Source organism: Lotus japonicus, chromosome 1 (genome assembly GCF_012489685.1).
Source record: "Lotus japonicus ecotype B-129 chromosome 1, LjGifu_v1.2".
NCBI lineage: Eukaryota > Viridiplantae > Streptophyta > Magnoliopsida > Fabales > Fabaceae > Lotus > Lotus japonicus.
Window position 1 is genome coordinate 7,763,215 of NC_080041.1, and position 16,018 is coordinate 7,779,232.

The 16,018-nt window shown below is 35.3% G+C and overlaps 2 protein-coding genes across 2 annotated transcripts; both read right to left on the bottom strand.

Moving 5' to 3' along the window:
* Positions 1 to 1,873: 1,873 nt before the first annotated feature.
* LOC130733355 (putative disease resistance protein RGA1) lies at positions 1,874 to 6,665 on the bottom strand. The gene is made up of 2 exons (XM_057585504.1): positions 2,903 to 6,665; positions 1,874 to 2,314 (listed from the first exon to the last, which is right to left on the bottom strand). Exon 1 carries the CDS (start codon positions 6,438 to 6,440, stop codon positions 3,219 to 3,221), a length of 3,222 nt encoding a protein of 1,073 aa, XP_057441487.1. The 5' UTR covers positions 6,441 to 6,665; the 3' UTR covers positions 1,874 to 2,314; positions 2,903 to 3,218.
* Positions 6,666 to 9,447: 2,782 nt separating this feature from the next.
* LOC130733358 (oligoribonuclease) lies at positions 9,448 to 15,380 on the bottom strand. Its single transcript, XM_057585507.1, has 8 exons — positions 15,124 to 15,380; positions 13,982 to 14,098; positions 13,613 to 13,689; positions 13,012 to 13,093; positions 12,680 to 12,735; positions 11,484 to 11,570; positions 10,888 to 10,978; positions 9,448 to 9,737 (listed from the first exon to the last, which is right to left on the bottom strand). Exons 1-8 carry the CDS (start codon positions 15,200 to 15,202, stop codon positions 9,619 to 9,621), a joined length of 708 nt encoding a protein of 235 aa, XP_057441490.1. The 5' UTR covers positions 15,203 to 15,380; the 3' UTR covers positions 9,448 to 9,618.
* Positions 15,381 to 16,018: the final 638 nt, after the last annotated feature.

The following is a 16,018-nucleotide window of genomic DNA, read 5'->3' on the forward strand; positions in this document are numbered from 1 at the left end:
TAGAGGAGGGTCTCCCGGGGTTGTCTAGTTTTTTACTCACGGATGTTGTGACTTCTATGTAGGGACCATTTTGATTATAATGCATTTGCTAAGTTAATAAAAAAAACATAATAAGTGTACAAGAGCTGATTTTTACTTTTTTTTCAAAGATTTTTCCTTTGTTTGATTGTTATCTAAAATTATTTGTTAATATTGAGTAAATGTTTTTAAATAAACATACATTAATTTTAATTTAAGTTTTGTTATAATTTTATGATGTACTTAAATAATATATCAAAAAATATTTTAAGCATAAAAAAAATATTTTCTTTTTAGTCTAACATGTATTATGTATTATCCAAAATTTGTTGATGGAGTTCTATCAGAGTTAATCTCACAATGAATTATCTATAAATAAAACTCGAATATAAGACATTGTTGAGAAAGATTAAGCATGTATCACTTGACTCAATTACCTCCCGTTAAATGAGAATATATTCTAAAATATGAAAAATATTTTAATCATATAATATAAGTAAATAGTTAAAGTTCAATTTGAGCACAATTATGATCCTTATTGAACCAATTTGAGCCCCACTAGTTGATAATTAGGTGTTTGTAGTATGACTAGCGGCTGTAGTTGACCATTGACAAAACATGGGACATAATTCTCTATTGTTGTAACCAAAAGCATAGTTTAATTAAAGGCGGGAAATCTGGACATTATGCAATAAACTACTATGAACAAATGTGACATAAGCCTTCATGATAGAGGCATATTTTCTACAATTCTTTTTTTTTTGGGTTGCACTAAGGTATTTTCCTACATTTTGTTTAAAATTCACTATGCTGCTTTTTTATTGATTGCAAAGCCACTATTCAGCTAGTTCATGACTTAAATTATGAAATTATAATGCAAGTTGCAAATGGCCATGCCAAACTTTTCCATAAATATTATTTTGTTGAAAAAAGGCAATTGAGTTTAAATAGAAAATAATACACGATTAGTTTCACATCTGTCGAAGACTTGAAGTGCCAACTACAATTTTTCTGTCTATTGGTCACCTTGGAAATGACCTTTTCCACTTTCAGGAAAGTTTATACATGAGAAATCCATGTCACTCTCTGCAGCATTAAAATTGTTAACAAAAAAGTTCCTTTTCATCATGTTCTTCATATTCTGCAACTTAAGCTTGCTGTCATTGCTGGTTTTCTTTGTTTCTGCAGGCCTTTTCCACCTCCTTTTCATCATGACTAATCAATCCTTATTTCCCTTCTTTGCTCCTGAGCTTGTACAGTATTGATTACCTCTAAAACTAGGCTTAGAGAAGCAATTAGAGCCTTCTAGAGATTATATTTATGCTCCAAAACACCACTTCAATTTAACTGACAACAAAAGTTACTCCTAAACTTCTGGTTGTAAATCACCATTATTTTACTTTTGTAGTTGATATATATCCTAAGCATCCCACCTTGTAGAAGAAAATAAATAACTTAATGCAAGATATGGGTTGGGATATTGTTTGTCTCCATTAGAACATAGTAAAAGAAGCAGGCTGTGGCTTAATCAGGATGTTGTTGAAGGACTATAACTGTTTCCTTAATTTTTTACTACATGATCTCCATCCTTAGATCTTCCTTTAACTTAGTTTAGTGTCAGTAATCTGGTAACAATGACAAACCTGGAGCCTAGCTATGATCTATCTGCAGGTGTCACCGCTGTGGAAGTATTTTTCTTTAAGGGTAATAGAATCGAGGTTTTAATTGTGGCTGGATGTTTACTGCTAAGAGGTTGAATATAAACTTTGGAGTAATCTTATCATTCATATGACTATAAACTTTGCAGTTATCTAGTCATTCATGTGCATGTGGTATTTTCCCAAAAGAGACAGCATGAGCAGAGAGATCAGAGACAGATTTATGTTAGAGTCAGTCAACTATTAAGTTCTCACAATCTCACCCCAATGTGAAAAATATATTGTATTTCCAAACATCCACTAATCACATTCAGTGAGGAACCAAATGGTGAAATCAATACAACCAAAATATTAAAAGGAACATGGTAAATAATTTATCTTTTAAACTATCATCTGTGCCTGAATGGTGGTGCATGGAATTAGAATCTGGTGTTTCAGCGAGGAACTGTGGATTCATCATCTTCATACTTAGAAGCAATATCTATAAGGTCTTCAAGGGAGCCTGTGGAATTCTCTCTTATGACTGAGAATCATCACACATTCATCTAGAGAAAGCTCAACTTGACAGTTTGCTTTTATGGCCGAAAGCTTCTCTCCCTGGGTTGGCTGCCTCTCCATTTGAAGGGTTCTTTTGAGCACTGAAGCAAAGCAGGAGATATGGTCACAATATACACAAGCTAGTTAATCACTAACATCATCCTTAGTAAGTGATACACAAATAAATTCCTAAACTTGTGCAAAAATGTATTCATATAGAAAATTTGCCACACATTTGAACCAGTAGAATATTCAGAAAGTTCAAATATACATCAACAAGTCAATGAGTTATGACAGATCAATATACATCATCAATTTTCAATCTAATCTTACCAACTTCACAAACAACATACACTACCATATAGCAAGCAAAGCAATTCAAATTGTAATTTTGCTCTTCAGATAAATGTTTTAAGCATCATGAATTAACATGACACGACACATAAAGCATGAATAAAGAACACACTCACACAAATCATCAAAGTTTCCTACACTACTTAACCTACAATACCTCAAAAATTTGCAGGTCCAACAAACATCATCAATCAAAATAATTCAAGTTCACATAAATACTGCAAAAAGATTGTAACAGGCCATACCATATTCATCAAACCCACACACAAAGTCAAAAATTGTAAACAATAAAAAACAAATAATTATAATAGAGGATTGTAATATTTATCACACACCTCGATTGAGAGTTGGTCAGGGAATCCAGTCTCCAAAAGGAAGATCAAAGACATCTGATATGTATTAACCAAAAATAGAATCAGAAATAGCAGAGTACCCAAATTGTTGTTCAAGTTCTCCCCCATTAGGCAAAATTACGCGTTGCAGAATTCAACTTTGGGAACGTGCGCTATCTTGTCCGAATCCACCTCTGTTCCCTCCTTACACCTCTCAGCTAATGTTGGGCAGTCCTGAATTCTCAAAAGCTGGAGTGAAGTGAGGTGTTGGACACCATTCGGCTAATTCCAGGAACTGAAAAACCATCCATGATTACTTTCACATCTGTTGAAGACTTGAAGTGCCAACGAAAATTTGTACTTTGGGAACGTGCGCTATCTTGTCCCAATCCTCCCCTGTTCCCTCTTTACACCTCTCGGCTAATGCTGGGCAGTCGTAAATTTTCAAAACCTCTAGTGAAGTGAGGTGTCGAACACCATCCGGCAAGGATTTCAATTCACCACAATCCCAAATCTGCAGAGTTCGAAGGGAGCGGAGACCTTCCCACCCTTGCTCTGGTAAAGACTCCAGCTTGCTACAATAACGGATGGTCAAAAGCTGGAGTGAAGTGAGGTGTCGAACACCATCCCGCAAGGATTTCAATTCACCACATCCTGAAATCTCCAGAGTTCGAAGGGAGCGGAGACCTTCCCACCCTTGCTCTGGTAAAGACTCCAGCTTTCTACAATAATCGATTTGCAGATGGTCCAAATTGTTGAGGTTCTTGAAGAGTTCATTTGGTAATTCCTTCAATACCTCGGAACTAGATATCCCCAGAGTCTGAAGACAAGTCAATGTTCCCACCGGGAAGGATGTCAGGTCTACATCGCCAGCGTAAAGCCGAAGGGAGGTAAGGCCATTGAAACCTGAGAGGGACCTCAGTATCTCATTCGTATAATCAAATAGATTGAGCCTTTTGAGTGACGGAATGCAGCAGCTTGGCAACTCAAGTTTAGGGCAATTCTCAATTATCAAATTAGAAAGACAGGGGAAATTCTCTCCTCTTTCCACTTTCAACAACCGCTCTAACTTTGAGCATCCTGATAGTGAGAGTTCTTCTAATGACGGGAAAGCTTTCACCTCCGCACCATCATAAGATTCGTCATCATCCATGTACTGCACATCATTCATTTCACTTATTTTAATTCTTCTTAGATATGGTAGTTTACCAAGTGAGGGAAGCCGCACACACATCTCGCATCCATAAAGATCAAGAGAAACTAAATTGGTGAGCATTTCCATCCAGGTCGGTAATTGTAATCCTGCAGAGTATTCTATTTTCAAATTCTTGAGATTTGAGTGAGGTTGAAGAGCATTAAGTACTAGCTCCGGATTAGTAGCATATGACTTTGAGTGGACCTCCTTGTCCCATATCAACTGTAATTTGTGGATGTCTTTTTTACCCATCAAGTTGGCCTCTTGAGCTTCGGATAAACTGCCAACATTTTCTAGTCCTTCAATGTGCAAATTTCCTCTGAGTTTTAAGTCATGTAATTCTGCCAGGCTATGCCCAATCTCTGAACTGACAATGTACTTACTTAACGTTCTCAGACGGGATAATTTCCCAATGTTAGGGAACATACAAGACAATGAATAACAATCTTCAATGACAAGATGTCTAAGATCCTGTAAGCAGGTCAAGCCTTTAGGTAGACAAACAAGTTTTGTCAAAGATCTCAATTTCAAGATTTCCAATTTCTGCAAGCTATAAATTGAGTCGGGCAAGGTTTCCATCTCAAGGCGGAAAAGTTCCAAATACCTCAAATGAATTAAATTCTTGAGTGGTGATAAATTAAAAGAACTTGTGCGTAATACCCGAAGAGTGCTGCAGTGTATTGGGATGCAACCAGAAACGCTGTTGGAGACTTTTAACTGGTAAAATGTTCTCAAGGATTCAACTTTCTTCAAGGCACTTTTGTGGAGTGACAATACATCCATACCAGAGTCAAAGCTAACATGGTGGGTGCTTGTTGACAAATCTGTCATGTTTGTGTTTCCCAAAACCATGCACTCTTGCCCCATTATTGAAAGAGCAAGATCATGGACAAGATCATGCATCTTGAAATGAATAACATCTGAATAATCAACCAACTTCATATCTTGAAAGAATGATTTTTGATACAATTCATTCCAAATCATATTGCCAACATCTTCAACCTCCAAGTTTGCCCTAGATGAAATAAACCCATTAGCCATCCAAAGATGTATCAAATCTTCCTTCATGATTTCTGTATCTTTGGGAAATATGGCACAAAATGCAAAACACTGCCTTAATGTTGGCGTTAAATGAAAGTAGCTCAATCTCAAGGCAGCCAAAATAGAATTTTCACCTTCTAAATTCCAAAGCCCACTTTCCATAACTTCAAGCCATTCCTTTTCCTCAGACCTTGAGAACAAGAGACCTCCTAGTGCTTGTGCTGCAAGAGGTGATCCTCCGCACTTCTTTACTATCTCTTTTCCAATAGGTACCAGCTCTGCACGCTCTTCTTTTTCAGTTCCAAATGCATATTGTTTGAAGAGCATCCAACATTCATCCTCTGAGAGACCGCACAAATGATGAGCTTGGCACGTTCCCATAATTGCTGCAACCTTCATATCACGAGTGGATACTAAAATAGAAGCTCCTTTGGATGCACATGACAACACACATTTCAGCTTATTCCATTTGTCTTGGGTTAAACCAAATTTCATTTCTTCATTTTTCCTCCACACGTCATCCAAAACTAGAAAATATCTTTTACCTTGCAACAATTCTTGCACCTTTCTTTCTGTTACATCTAAATTCAAGCAATCATGTTTTGCTTTTGTAATAGATTCTATGATGGAGCACAAAATCCTCTGGACAGAGAAATTTTCAGAAACACAAATCCAAACTTTGATGTTGAAATTGCTTGTTACCTGATCATCATTGTAGACCATTTGAGCAAGTGTTGTTTTTCCCATGCCTCCTAAGCCGACAATAGGATAGATGGAGAGGAAGTCATACTCGCGTGCTTGGCTGAGAAGAAACTTCACAATCTTCTCCTTATCATCTTCTCTTCCATATAGTTTAGCTTGGGGAATTATCGAGCTGGTTTGGCGCCATTCAGCTACATCAGTTGACCTTTCCCTGACAACCTCTTGCAGAACATACTTGTTCTTCTGGTCAGCAATCTCATCAAATCTCCTAGAAATCTCTTTCAGCTTGTTGCCAATCTCATAGCGAAATTTGATGCTCTTCGGTTTTAAAGAGGACAATCCTTTAAGTCGAAGTGATTCTATGGAACATTCATCAAGGATATCATCTAGGATGTACACAGCATCTTTGAGCTGCTGCAGCCAAACCTTTATAGGTTTGTTTGTTATCTGTTTCTCCTCAGCATCTTCAACAACAGCCTTGATCAGTTCAAGAGTGTTTGATAGCTTCTTAGCCTTTCCCTGGATTCCAGACATGGTTGCAAATTCATTCTGAGCTAGGGAGAGCAATTTCTCAAACACAGCTCCAAGTAAAGCCTCAGCCATTTTCAGAAATGCAAAAGTTGAAAAGGAAACAATATCGGGGACTGGTTTTGCTTGGATGAGATCTGAAGCCAAGTGTGGATAGTGGTAGCAAAAGTCTGCAAAGAGCTAGTTAAATGCAGTCTTTATCAAGGAAACTTCAATGAAGCTACGAGTGTCATTGGATTCCAATCATGAAGGCTGAAAAGACCAAAGTCACCCTGCTTAGCAATGAATATACAAAAGTTAGCAACATGTTGTAGTACCAGCGAGCTTTATTGTGATTACTTTATTGTTTGGAACTTTGAAAAGTCAAAAAGAGTGGCTGTCCATTAGTACATCTGCATCAATGAAATTCATGAGAGTTGCTACATCAAATTTAGGGGAGCTTCTAAACAATTGTTAAGCACTTTCAGTTAAAAAGAAAAGAGTGAGAAAAACTTAAGAAAAGCACCAGCGAGCTTGTTAGTGTTAAAGAGAGTTTAGTGTTATTTTGAGTGTCTAAACTCTAAACTAAAGCTAAAGTGTTTGAGTGTATCATTTTTTTCTTCTATCCAAATATTTTGTGATATTAAATTTTGTTCTTTAAGTGTTCATATTTTCTTCCATAACATATCATTTTGTTTTAATTGCCAATAGTTAGGAATTTAATATGCATTTAAATTCATGAATCAAGCCACCACTTGCCAGTACAATTGTTGGGAAGAGTTAGAATCTCTTTAATTTTTAAGATACAGGTTAACAGAAAATATGGATGTTTGTCCTAAGATTTTGGGCTAATTTTAGGTAACTTATTTCAGAAAGGGTTGCAAATTTGTTCTGAGCCAGAAATGGTTGCCAATTTTCAAAGTTAAGAAGAAGATCAGATAATGTTTAGCTTGGGTTGAGTGCTGAAGTAGACAGATTAGGTGTGACCTTTGAGTGTAATGTAAGCAAAGCAGTCAAGCCAATCTGCATATTAATTCAAAGAAATATCGTCACGTGCCATATAAACTCTTGACTTTCTCATGTACATTAAGGAACTGTTATTCTTTAGGTCTGAGGGTGTAAGTTCTCTTGCTGATCTTAGTTAAAATTTCTTTCAGAGAAGTTTGGATTCTATTGAAGCGCATGCTAATGTGTGTTTGCACTAGTGCCGAGGGGTGTTATAGATGCATTAAGCAAAAAAAACACTGGGATAAAACATATGGACGGAGCAATGTTTACAAAGGATTCAGTTAGGTAAAATAGTAGGCGTCTCCATTGGAAGATTCTTTTGTTTCTCAATGGTGTTGATGGACTAGAGCCATTACAGCTATCAGCTGGCCTGAGTTTGGCTTGGATATTATCACTAAAAGGAATAAACGAACTTAAAAGAACTGAACTTATGTTGTAGGAAAATGACTACCAGTCTTCTACCAATGCAAGACCATTTTCAGTACTAAACCCTAAACCATAAAACTCAATCCTCACTCAAAATCAGGATTTCCCCCACTGCTTTTCTGTGAAAAAGTATGTCCTAAAAATATTACATTAAGCAAGTGATGTTAATACTAAAAATCGGCTAGTAGATATATTGACCAAGGCAGTGTTAAAGGGTAAATCTCAAGCAGTGTTATAATGGACGAGCTGGTTTGGCTTGAGGAATGGACGAGCTGGTTTGGCGCAATTCAGCAACTTCAGTTGACCTTTCCCAAACACCCACTTGTAGAACAAACTTGTTCTTACGGTCACATTTATCAAGGATATCATCTAGGACGTACACAGCATCTTTGAGCTGCTGCAGCCAAACCTTTATAGATTTGTTTGTTATCTCTTTCTTCTCAGCATCTTCAACAGCAGCCTTGATCTGTTCAAGAGTGAGTGATAGCTTCTCAGCCTTTTTCTTGATTCCAGACATGGTTGCGAATTCATTATGAGCTAGAGAAAACAATTTCTCAAACACAGCTCCAAGTAAGGCCTCAGCCATTTTCAGAAATGCAAAAGTTGAAAAGGGAAGAAGATCAAAGGTTTGTTTTGCTTGGATGAGCTCTGAAGCAAAGTGTGGATGCAGTCTTTATTTCAGGAAACTTATAGGAAGCTACGAGTGCCATTGGATTCCAATCGTGAAGGCTGGTTTTGCATGGATGAGTTCTGAAGCAAAGTATGGATGCAGTCTTTATTCAAGGAGACCAAAGTAAAGTCACCCAACTTGGCATTGGATTCCAATCGTCAAAAGTTAGCAACGTGTTGTGTTAATAGAAGTATATAGTGATTCCAATCGTCAAAAGTTAGCGACGTGTTGTTGCACAGAGCTTGTTTGTTCATTTCAATATACTAGATCCTTTGTCTACCTATGCTTCTTCAGTTGAACGAGTCATTCAAAATTTATTAAAGGTTAAATTCATAATAAATGCTTAGAAATCTATTAAATAAAAACTCTGTCAATATTAATCATAAGTCATAACCTGACTATGAGTAACCTAGAAAAAATGGATAATAGAGATTTTATTGTAATATACTAATGTGTTTTAATTTTTCTATTATAAATTCAACAGAAGACAGTAATGAATGGATTTAGTCAACAAGATAGAGAAGTCATGTGGTTTGTGTGACAGAGCCTGAAATGGACTTTCATTTAGTTAAGTCTTTTGAGAAAGAGAATTTATTTGAAGCCATCATTAAGATTATTAGATACATACGCAGAAAGGAGTGACATAATTTTAAAAGTCTCTGGCATACATTTTAAGCATGATCGAACTGTTTTTCTGGGTCTTTGTGTTTGCCTGCTGTTTGTGGATTGGAGGACATATAATATATGGATGTGAATATTTCAGGGGATAATTAATGATTCTGAAGGGTGTTTTCAGAAGAACTAGATATAATACCCGAACGCACAGGTTTATTTACAATATTTTTTAACATTATATAAAAATTATTATACTTTAAAGGAATATCAAAAATTAATTTTTAATTATTTGTATCATAAAAATATTGTGACAAAACTGAGTTTTCTTCGTGTAAAAAAATACATACTCAAATTTAATAATTTATTTAAATAATTAGTATTGAATTACTTGCATGTTAGGATTCTTAATATATATATTTAAATGGGATTGTCCCAGCAACTATCAAAAGTACACTCCACCAATCATGTACATTACATCCAAAATCATGACCCATAATGGTGTTTACAATTGAATTGAAAACCTCTCCACCATGCGCTGCCTTGTTGGCAACCCTATCACTTCTTTGACTTTGGCTTGAAAATATTGGCCTTGTAGTATCTAAGTTCTTCAATGCTTTCTCTGATATCATCCAATGCTCTGTGTTTGTTTTCTTTTATAGGTGCTTTCTTTTGATCTGCAGAAATGATAAAACCCTTTATGGAATAGCTTACACAAGCAGGCATTTCTGGTTTTTAGCTCTCAAACTAATTACTTTGAACAACTCACCTTGGAAACCAAGGAATTGACATGATTATAATATAAAAAAGGTCAACTATAAACAAGGACTAAATAACCACAAAGCAATAATATCCACCGTTTTTTTATCTCTTGAGATTGTCTAATCTAACTGCTTAACAAAGGGGTTAGCTGGTAGATTCAATAATTCAAAGCTTCAATGATAAATCATCAAAAGAAATAACAACAACAAAAAAACAACTAGCATCGTCTTTAGTTACCTTGCTAAGATTTTAATAAATATCTATTTACAGAAAAATACAACTATAGTCATAGCACTTACAAGCCCAAGGACTTCTGCCTCGAATCAACTAGGGATGCTCACAATTCATCCTGTCCCTGAGACCTACCTCATCCCATGCACTTTGGGTCGGGTTTGACCCAATCCCACAAGTATGCATATGGTTAAAACTTAAAACGGGTGTCATTTTAGTGACCCGCTATCACGCCAATAACAGGTTTGGGTTAACCTTCGGGTTACCCGACACAAACCTGATATACATACTCATATACATATATGTATGCGTGCATCAATCTCTCTTGAATTAGAGCTTTTCAATTCGACCTTCCTCAAATTACATCTAAAAGCATATTTTACACTTAGAATCATATAGTGATATGTTATTGATCTTCTATTAGTAGTGTCCTAGCATGAAAAGGGCTATGTACATTAAGATATATATCTTTTGATTGTTGATTTATGCTCATTTAATGATTTTGTTTGACTTATACTTGGGATTAATCAAGTATTGTTCTATTTACACTAGGTCTTATTTAGACCTGTATATGATCAGAGTTAAGATTGAAAACCCTTGGATACAAGTAAAGTGTTTTTTCACATTAGCTATAAGTTCAATCAGATGAAGCTAACTTAAATTTCATGAATAGTACCAAAAAAGCAGAAGAATCATGTTCACTTAACAGTTAATAGATTCAGTACACAATGCAATTATAGGACCTCGAATGGTCTAAAAATCTCAAGAATCCCAAGCAGAAATTTAGGGGTCAAGAAGGAAAGTTGGTCATATACTAATTGCATAATTTCTCACCTCTAGGATACCAGCGGATGCAAAGAGCTTTAACGCTACTAACATCAACGAGCACATGAGGGAAGAGGCCTGCCAATTCTGGCATGTATTTCTGCAAAATCAATCTCGTTAACACAGGAAATGAAATATTTCAACATAAGGAACAGCATGATATACAGAAGTTGCAAATATGAATGGGAATATATGCTTTCAATAAGGCTTGATCAGGATATGCAGAACCGGAAAAAATGACTGGAATTCAATTTTAGACATAGATTCTTCTATATTCCAATGAAAAGAAGTTGTTATGCAGTGCATTGATCAGATCTTTTACAAAATATCCAATTTACAAATGTTATGAAGTGTTAAACTATCTAACAAAGTTACCATGATACAGAAAGCATGAAATATAAGCTTTACCCACCTACAATTTAGTGTTTTAACTTTTAATATGATGTGACTTAAGAATTTTATATTTGATGATGTGACCAAGAAACAAAAAATAAAATTAAAGGCTTCAACAACAAATCTGAGGACAAATAGCATTATGATCATTAGAAATTAACAATACTGCAGCGAAGTCACTATCTACCAGGTTACTATAGCAGAAACAATACCTTCAGATATTGAAGATCCACATATATTGAATTTCCTGCCAAGAGAGGTGTGTATTTACCAACATGTTTCTTGACAAAATCAATAACCTGCAATTGCCCGAGGCAGTATAGATTTACATTATAGAACACAAAGAAATAAATAAATAAAACAAGCAGAGGGAAGGAGATTCGGTCATTGCATTTAAGTAAGGACCACAAAGTAGAAACATGAAAAAGGATACAAGTTTATGAATACTTTCAATTCAAAAAATAATCTATAGCATGGATAAAACTAAGGGCATCCATCTCATAATCTCATATGATTGGCACTGATATCATTGGCTTGATACAAGGGTAGGAGTATGACACTAAATGATATCTGGTTAAGGTTCATCTATAACCAACTTATGGACTATTGATATAATTTATTTAACTAAAATATACTTTTAATTAAGTTATTATTTTCATTTAAATCAATACTCACGAATGTATATCCAGGGGTACCCATGGATACCCGTGGATATTCTAGAACCCGTTAAAAATCCACTTAATGGATATCTATGTGGATATAGAGCGGGTATGAGTGGGTTTTTACCTGCGGAGCAGGTGGCGGATATATACTATCCATGCTGACCTGTACCCATTAACATCCCTTGCTAATTTTATGAAATTTGAAATTACAGTCGACAATATGGTTTGTGAAAGTAATTAGCTCCTTTGGGAGTGAAGCCCAAGTCTGTCCTTAAAAGATTAAATTTCTGGGACCTAAAACAACATGGGATGACACAACACAAGAAACTTAACCCATTTGAGCTACATCTAGCACCAGCTTCTAAGAAGGACAACAACCACATTCTGCTGATTACTATGTAGCCTCATATCTACTTAAATAAATCATAAAAAGTAAACGAGGGATCTTGAACCCTTAAGAAAAGATAACATTTCCTGTGGTAGGGGGAAAACACTATTAGCTGCCAAATGTTCATTCTAACATGGACTGTGCATACATGAGGATTCAACTTCCTTCCATATGCTGGGATTCTACAACCTCTGAAAGACAAGTTTAACTATTGTATCTATCTTATAATATAAAAAAAATTAACGAAATTGTCAAGTTCTTTGACAGTAAGTGCAAATACAGTTTCCATTTAACATGAAGAAAGTAAGTTCACATGAAAGAGAGCACGCCACATCCACATGGTTTAGTAACTACAAACCTGCTTTTCAGCTTCTCTTTCACTAATTGTACTTTCAAGCACCCTTTTTGTTAGCCCTAAATTCATTGAAAATCATTAGTAATACCATTTGAAATTCAATTGAACAGGAAAAGGAAAGAGGAACTAAATAATGTTAAGGAAAACTAGACAATCACCAAAACATGAAATACAGTATCAAATTACTTAATGTTCTCTAATGTATTAATTTATTTTTCTGTTTTGAAGGATGTCTAATACTCACCATGGCCATGTTTTCTCTCTTTTCTCTTTGATAAATTTTTCACTACCAAAATAAAAATGAAGTATCAACATATAGAATGTATACCACTTACCGCTAGCTGCATGATGACTTTGACACCACTCTCCCATCCTGTCAAGGCACTCCTTAGTTTGATGGATGACCAAATCAGGACCCTAAAAAAGTAGATAATTTCTTTCATACACACTCTAGTGGTATCATCATTACAGGATTGTAACTCTACATATACATAATAGATACAAAGGATGAAAAGATTTGATCAACATTCAACACTTCATCTTTTTCCAAGAAAGAGTAAAAACAAGTTCGTCATCCCCGTGGTGGAGATATTGTCAAGAGACACTATTAGGAGGGTAAGCATCAAAATCACAAGTTAAAACTCTATGAGTACTTAGTATGCTAATGCAGAGAGGAAAATCAATAATACATAGGGGGGGGGGGGGTCTTTCAATATGTTCTAGCTAAAAAATATGAAATGTCAAGCAAGGTGGGTTAGGTAATAAGCAAGTCTTTTCCCACAAAACAGATAAAAATGGAAAAAGTAAAAATAAGAATATTACTAGCTAGAGACAAGAGAATGCAGAATCTCATTCAAAATATAGTGATGCAAGAAAACTATCATGTAACATAAAAACGAGCAAACGTATAAATTTTAACATCAAATAATTAACTACCTCCACGCTTTTGGTTAAATTTCCATCTGTAATTATGCAAGCAATCTCCAGTATTCTATCCACTTCAATATTTAAACCTGCACAGAACAGGTTGAACAAAAAGGTTCAACATTAAACCATGTAGTACTCTGGCTACCTAGAGTTAATCTAATGCAACTTTAGGCGTAGAACCATTTTAACGACAAACAACTATACAAATCTAGCACAGTAGCATTTGGGTACCATATATAAAATGTACAAACTTTGTCACTGACCCATTTAGAGGTTTATGAACAATACCAATTTAATACATTAAAAAGCAGAATGGAAATTATTATATATAGAAAGTAAAAACAAGTAAAAAAACTCTCCAACTAACTACATGCTTACCAGTCATTTCCAAGTCAATCCAAACAAGAGGTAACTTGTATGGATTTTCTGGATCTTGTTTATCGGTGTTTACCAGCGGAGTGTCAGCTTTGCCATTAACTTTCTTGCCAGTAGTACCTGCACCAAGAGAGTATTCAGCAGCTGCTCGTTCAGTTACATACTGACCAACATAGTATTCCCTTGAGCAAGAATCCATCCACAAAATCTAGAATTATTTAATTCACAAAAATGGAGAGCCATGGGCTGACAACATAAGGTATCAGCATGGGGTAATTAATACATAACCATGGGAAACAATATTTCTAAAGCATGATAAATGCATCAACACAAAGCCTCGCTCAACAAGGCAGAGACTATCCCAGCATAGTTGTTTGATCAATGGCATAACATAATCTTGCACTGATCAACAATCTCCCAGAAACTCAGTTTCGTTAATGGCCGATGACAGATTATAGTGGAATACTGACCAGGGCGGTGGATATTTAACAACACTGCAGAAACTTGAACCATAATCACAACACTGCATAAACTTGAACCCCAGACTAAATCAGGAGAAATGAAGCTCTTTCTCTCCTTCCTGCTTCTCCACTTAGGCTCTTGATCTTGAACACTTATTACCAAACTAGTCAACCTAATTACTTCATGTGATAAGCTAGTAATCATTCAATAAACACCCAAGTGATTCTCCAACTGATCAGAATCCTTCTAATTCTAATTATGCCAATAATCTTTTCTAACATGAATTAAGTCACAGACTCATTCAATTGAACACATAATAATCACACGAATAAATAACCAATGCTTCAGCCAATAACAGAGCACTACTCAGCTCAATAATCTGATACCTAATATCCTCTGAAGTAAACCCAAAGTAAAATGGCATTGCTTTTAGCATTTGGGTAAGTTCAGTAAACATTCAACTTGCAAGATATGAAAACCCCCTTTTTCCAAATGCTCAAAAAACTCCCACAAGTTATGAAATTTAACTCATTTTCATCAAATTCGCCTCAATGGGTACTCCAAGAAATGCCCAGATCATAACAACAACAACTGTGAAACCATAACCCCAAATCCAGCAACTAAGCATGAAAACTGAACAAAAATGATAAGCCATGGTGAGGGAAAAGTGAAAAGGTGCATACCGGAAGTAGGAAGAGGCTGAACATCGCTATCATCAGCGTCAAGCTCCAACACAGAAAACGAGTTTGCAAGGTTCTCCATTTCTCTGCTTACAATTTGCTCTCTTTTTTTGTTTGAAACTTGGGAAGTTAACAACTTTGGCGCAGTTTGAAAGATCAAACTTCAAAGTAATAGTCTTTTCTTTCAAAGCATTTCATTTCACTGAGTGGGTTTGTTCATTGACCATTGTATTGTTTGAGGGTTATGGGTTTGGGATTATTTGGGCATATGAAAGAGAAACCCTTTTATTAATCATATGATCATAATTGTATAATAAACTCTTTTCCAATTTTCATACAAAATTAAACATTTTGGATTGATCTCTTTTTTATTTTGGGAACTAAAAATGTGTAGCGTCGCGGCTAAATAGTTGGTGTTGTTTTAGAGAACCAAGGGTCCCAAGCTCGAAGGTGGAATCCAAGCTTAGGGGTCGTGAATAATATTTGAGTGAAGTTGGTGTTCCTCCTTTATGTGGTTTCTCTTATATGCCCCCTTAGCTTGTCCTTTAGGATGTCGGACTAGGGCTTGTGATCAAATCCTATAGAGTAACGGTAATTGTCATTGTTAGTTGCTAAATAATAACGATCAGTTACGAGAAGTTTAAAGATCTTCATAATGTGTCTATTCTAGAGTTTAATTATGACATGACAAAATAATGAATTCTATTTTTTTTTTAAATCTTATCTTTATTATAAAATATTACTTTTGTAATGTTTTCATACAAATTATTATATATTTTTTGAGTGAATAATAAAATCACTTGTTATTCTCTTCTAGAGGATACCGCTAATCATATTCCATAAATATGGAATGAAAAAATATTATGTTACAAAGATTGCAAAGAAAAGTTTGGTTTAT

What these genes read in the sequence shown, in the direction of transcription:
- LOC130733358 (XM_057585507.1), bottom strand. Translation starts at nt 15,202, where the DNA reads ATGGAGAACCTTGCAAACTCGTTTTCTGTGTTGGAGCTTGACGCTGAT. An exon ending in TCAGCCTCTTCCTACTTCCG is followed by an intron (nt 14,099 to 15,123) that starts GTATGCACCTTT and finishes CTCTTGGTGCAG; the next exon opens with GTACTACTGGCAAGAAAGTT. An exon ending in AAAGAGAAGCTGAAAAGCAG is followed by an intron (nt 11,571 to 12,679) that starts GTTTGTAGTTAC and finishes GGGCAATTGCAG; the next exon opens with GTTATTGATTTTGTCAAGAA.
- LOC130733355 (XM_057585504.1), bottom strand. Translation starts at nt 6,440, where the DNA reads ATGGCTGAGGCTTTACTTGGAGCTGTGTTTGAGAAATTGCTCTCCCTA.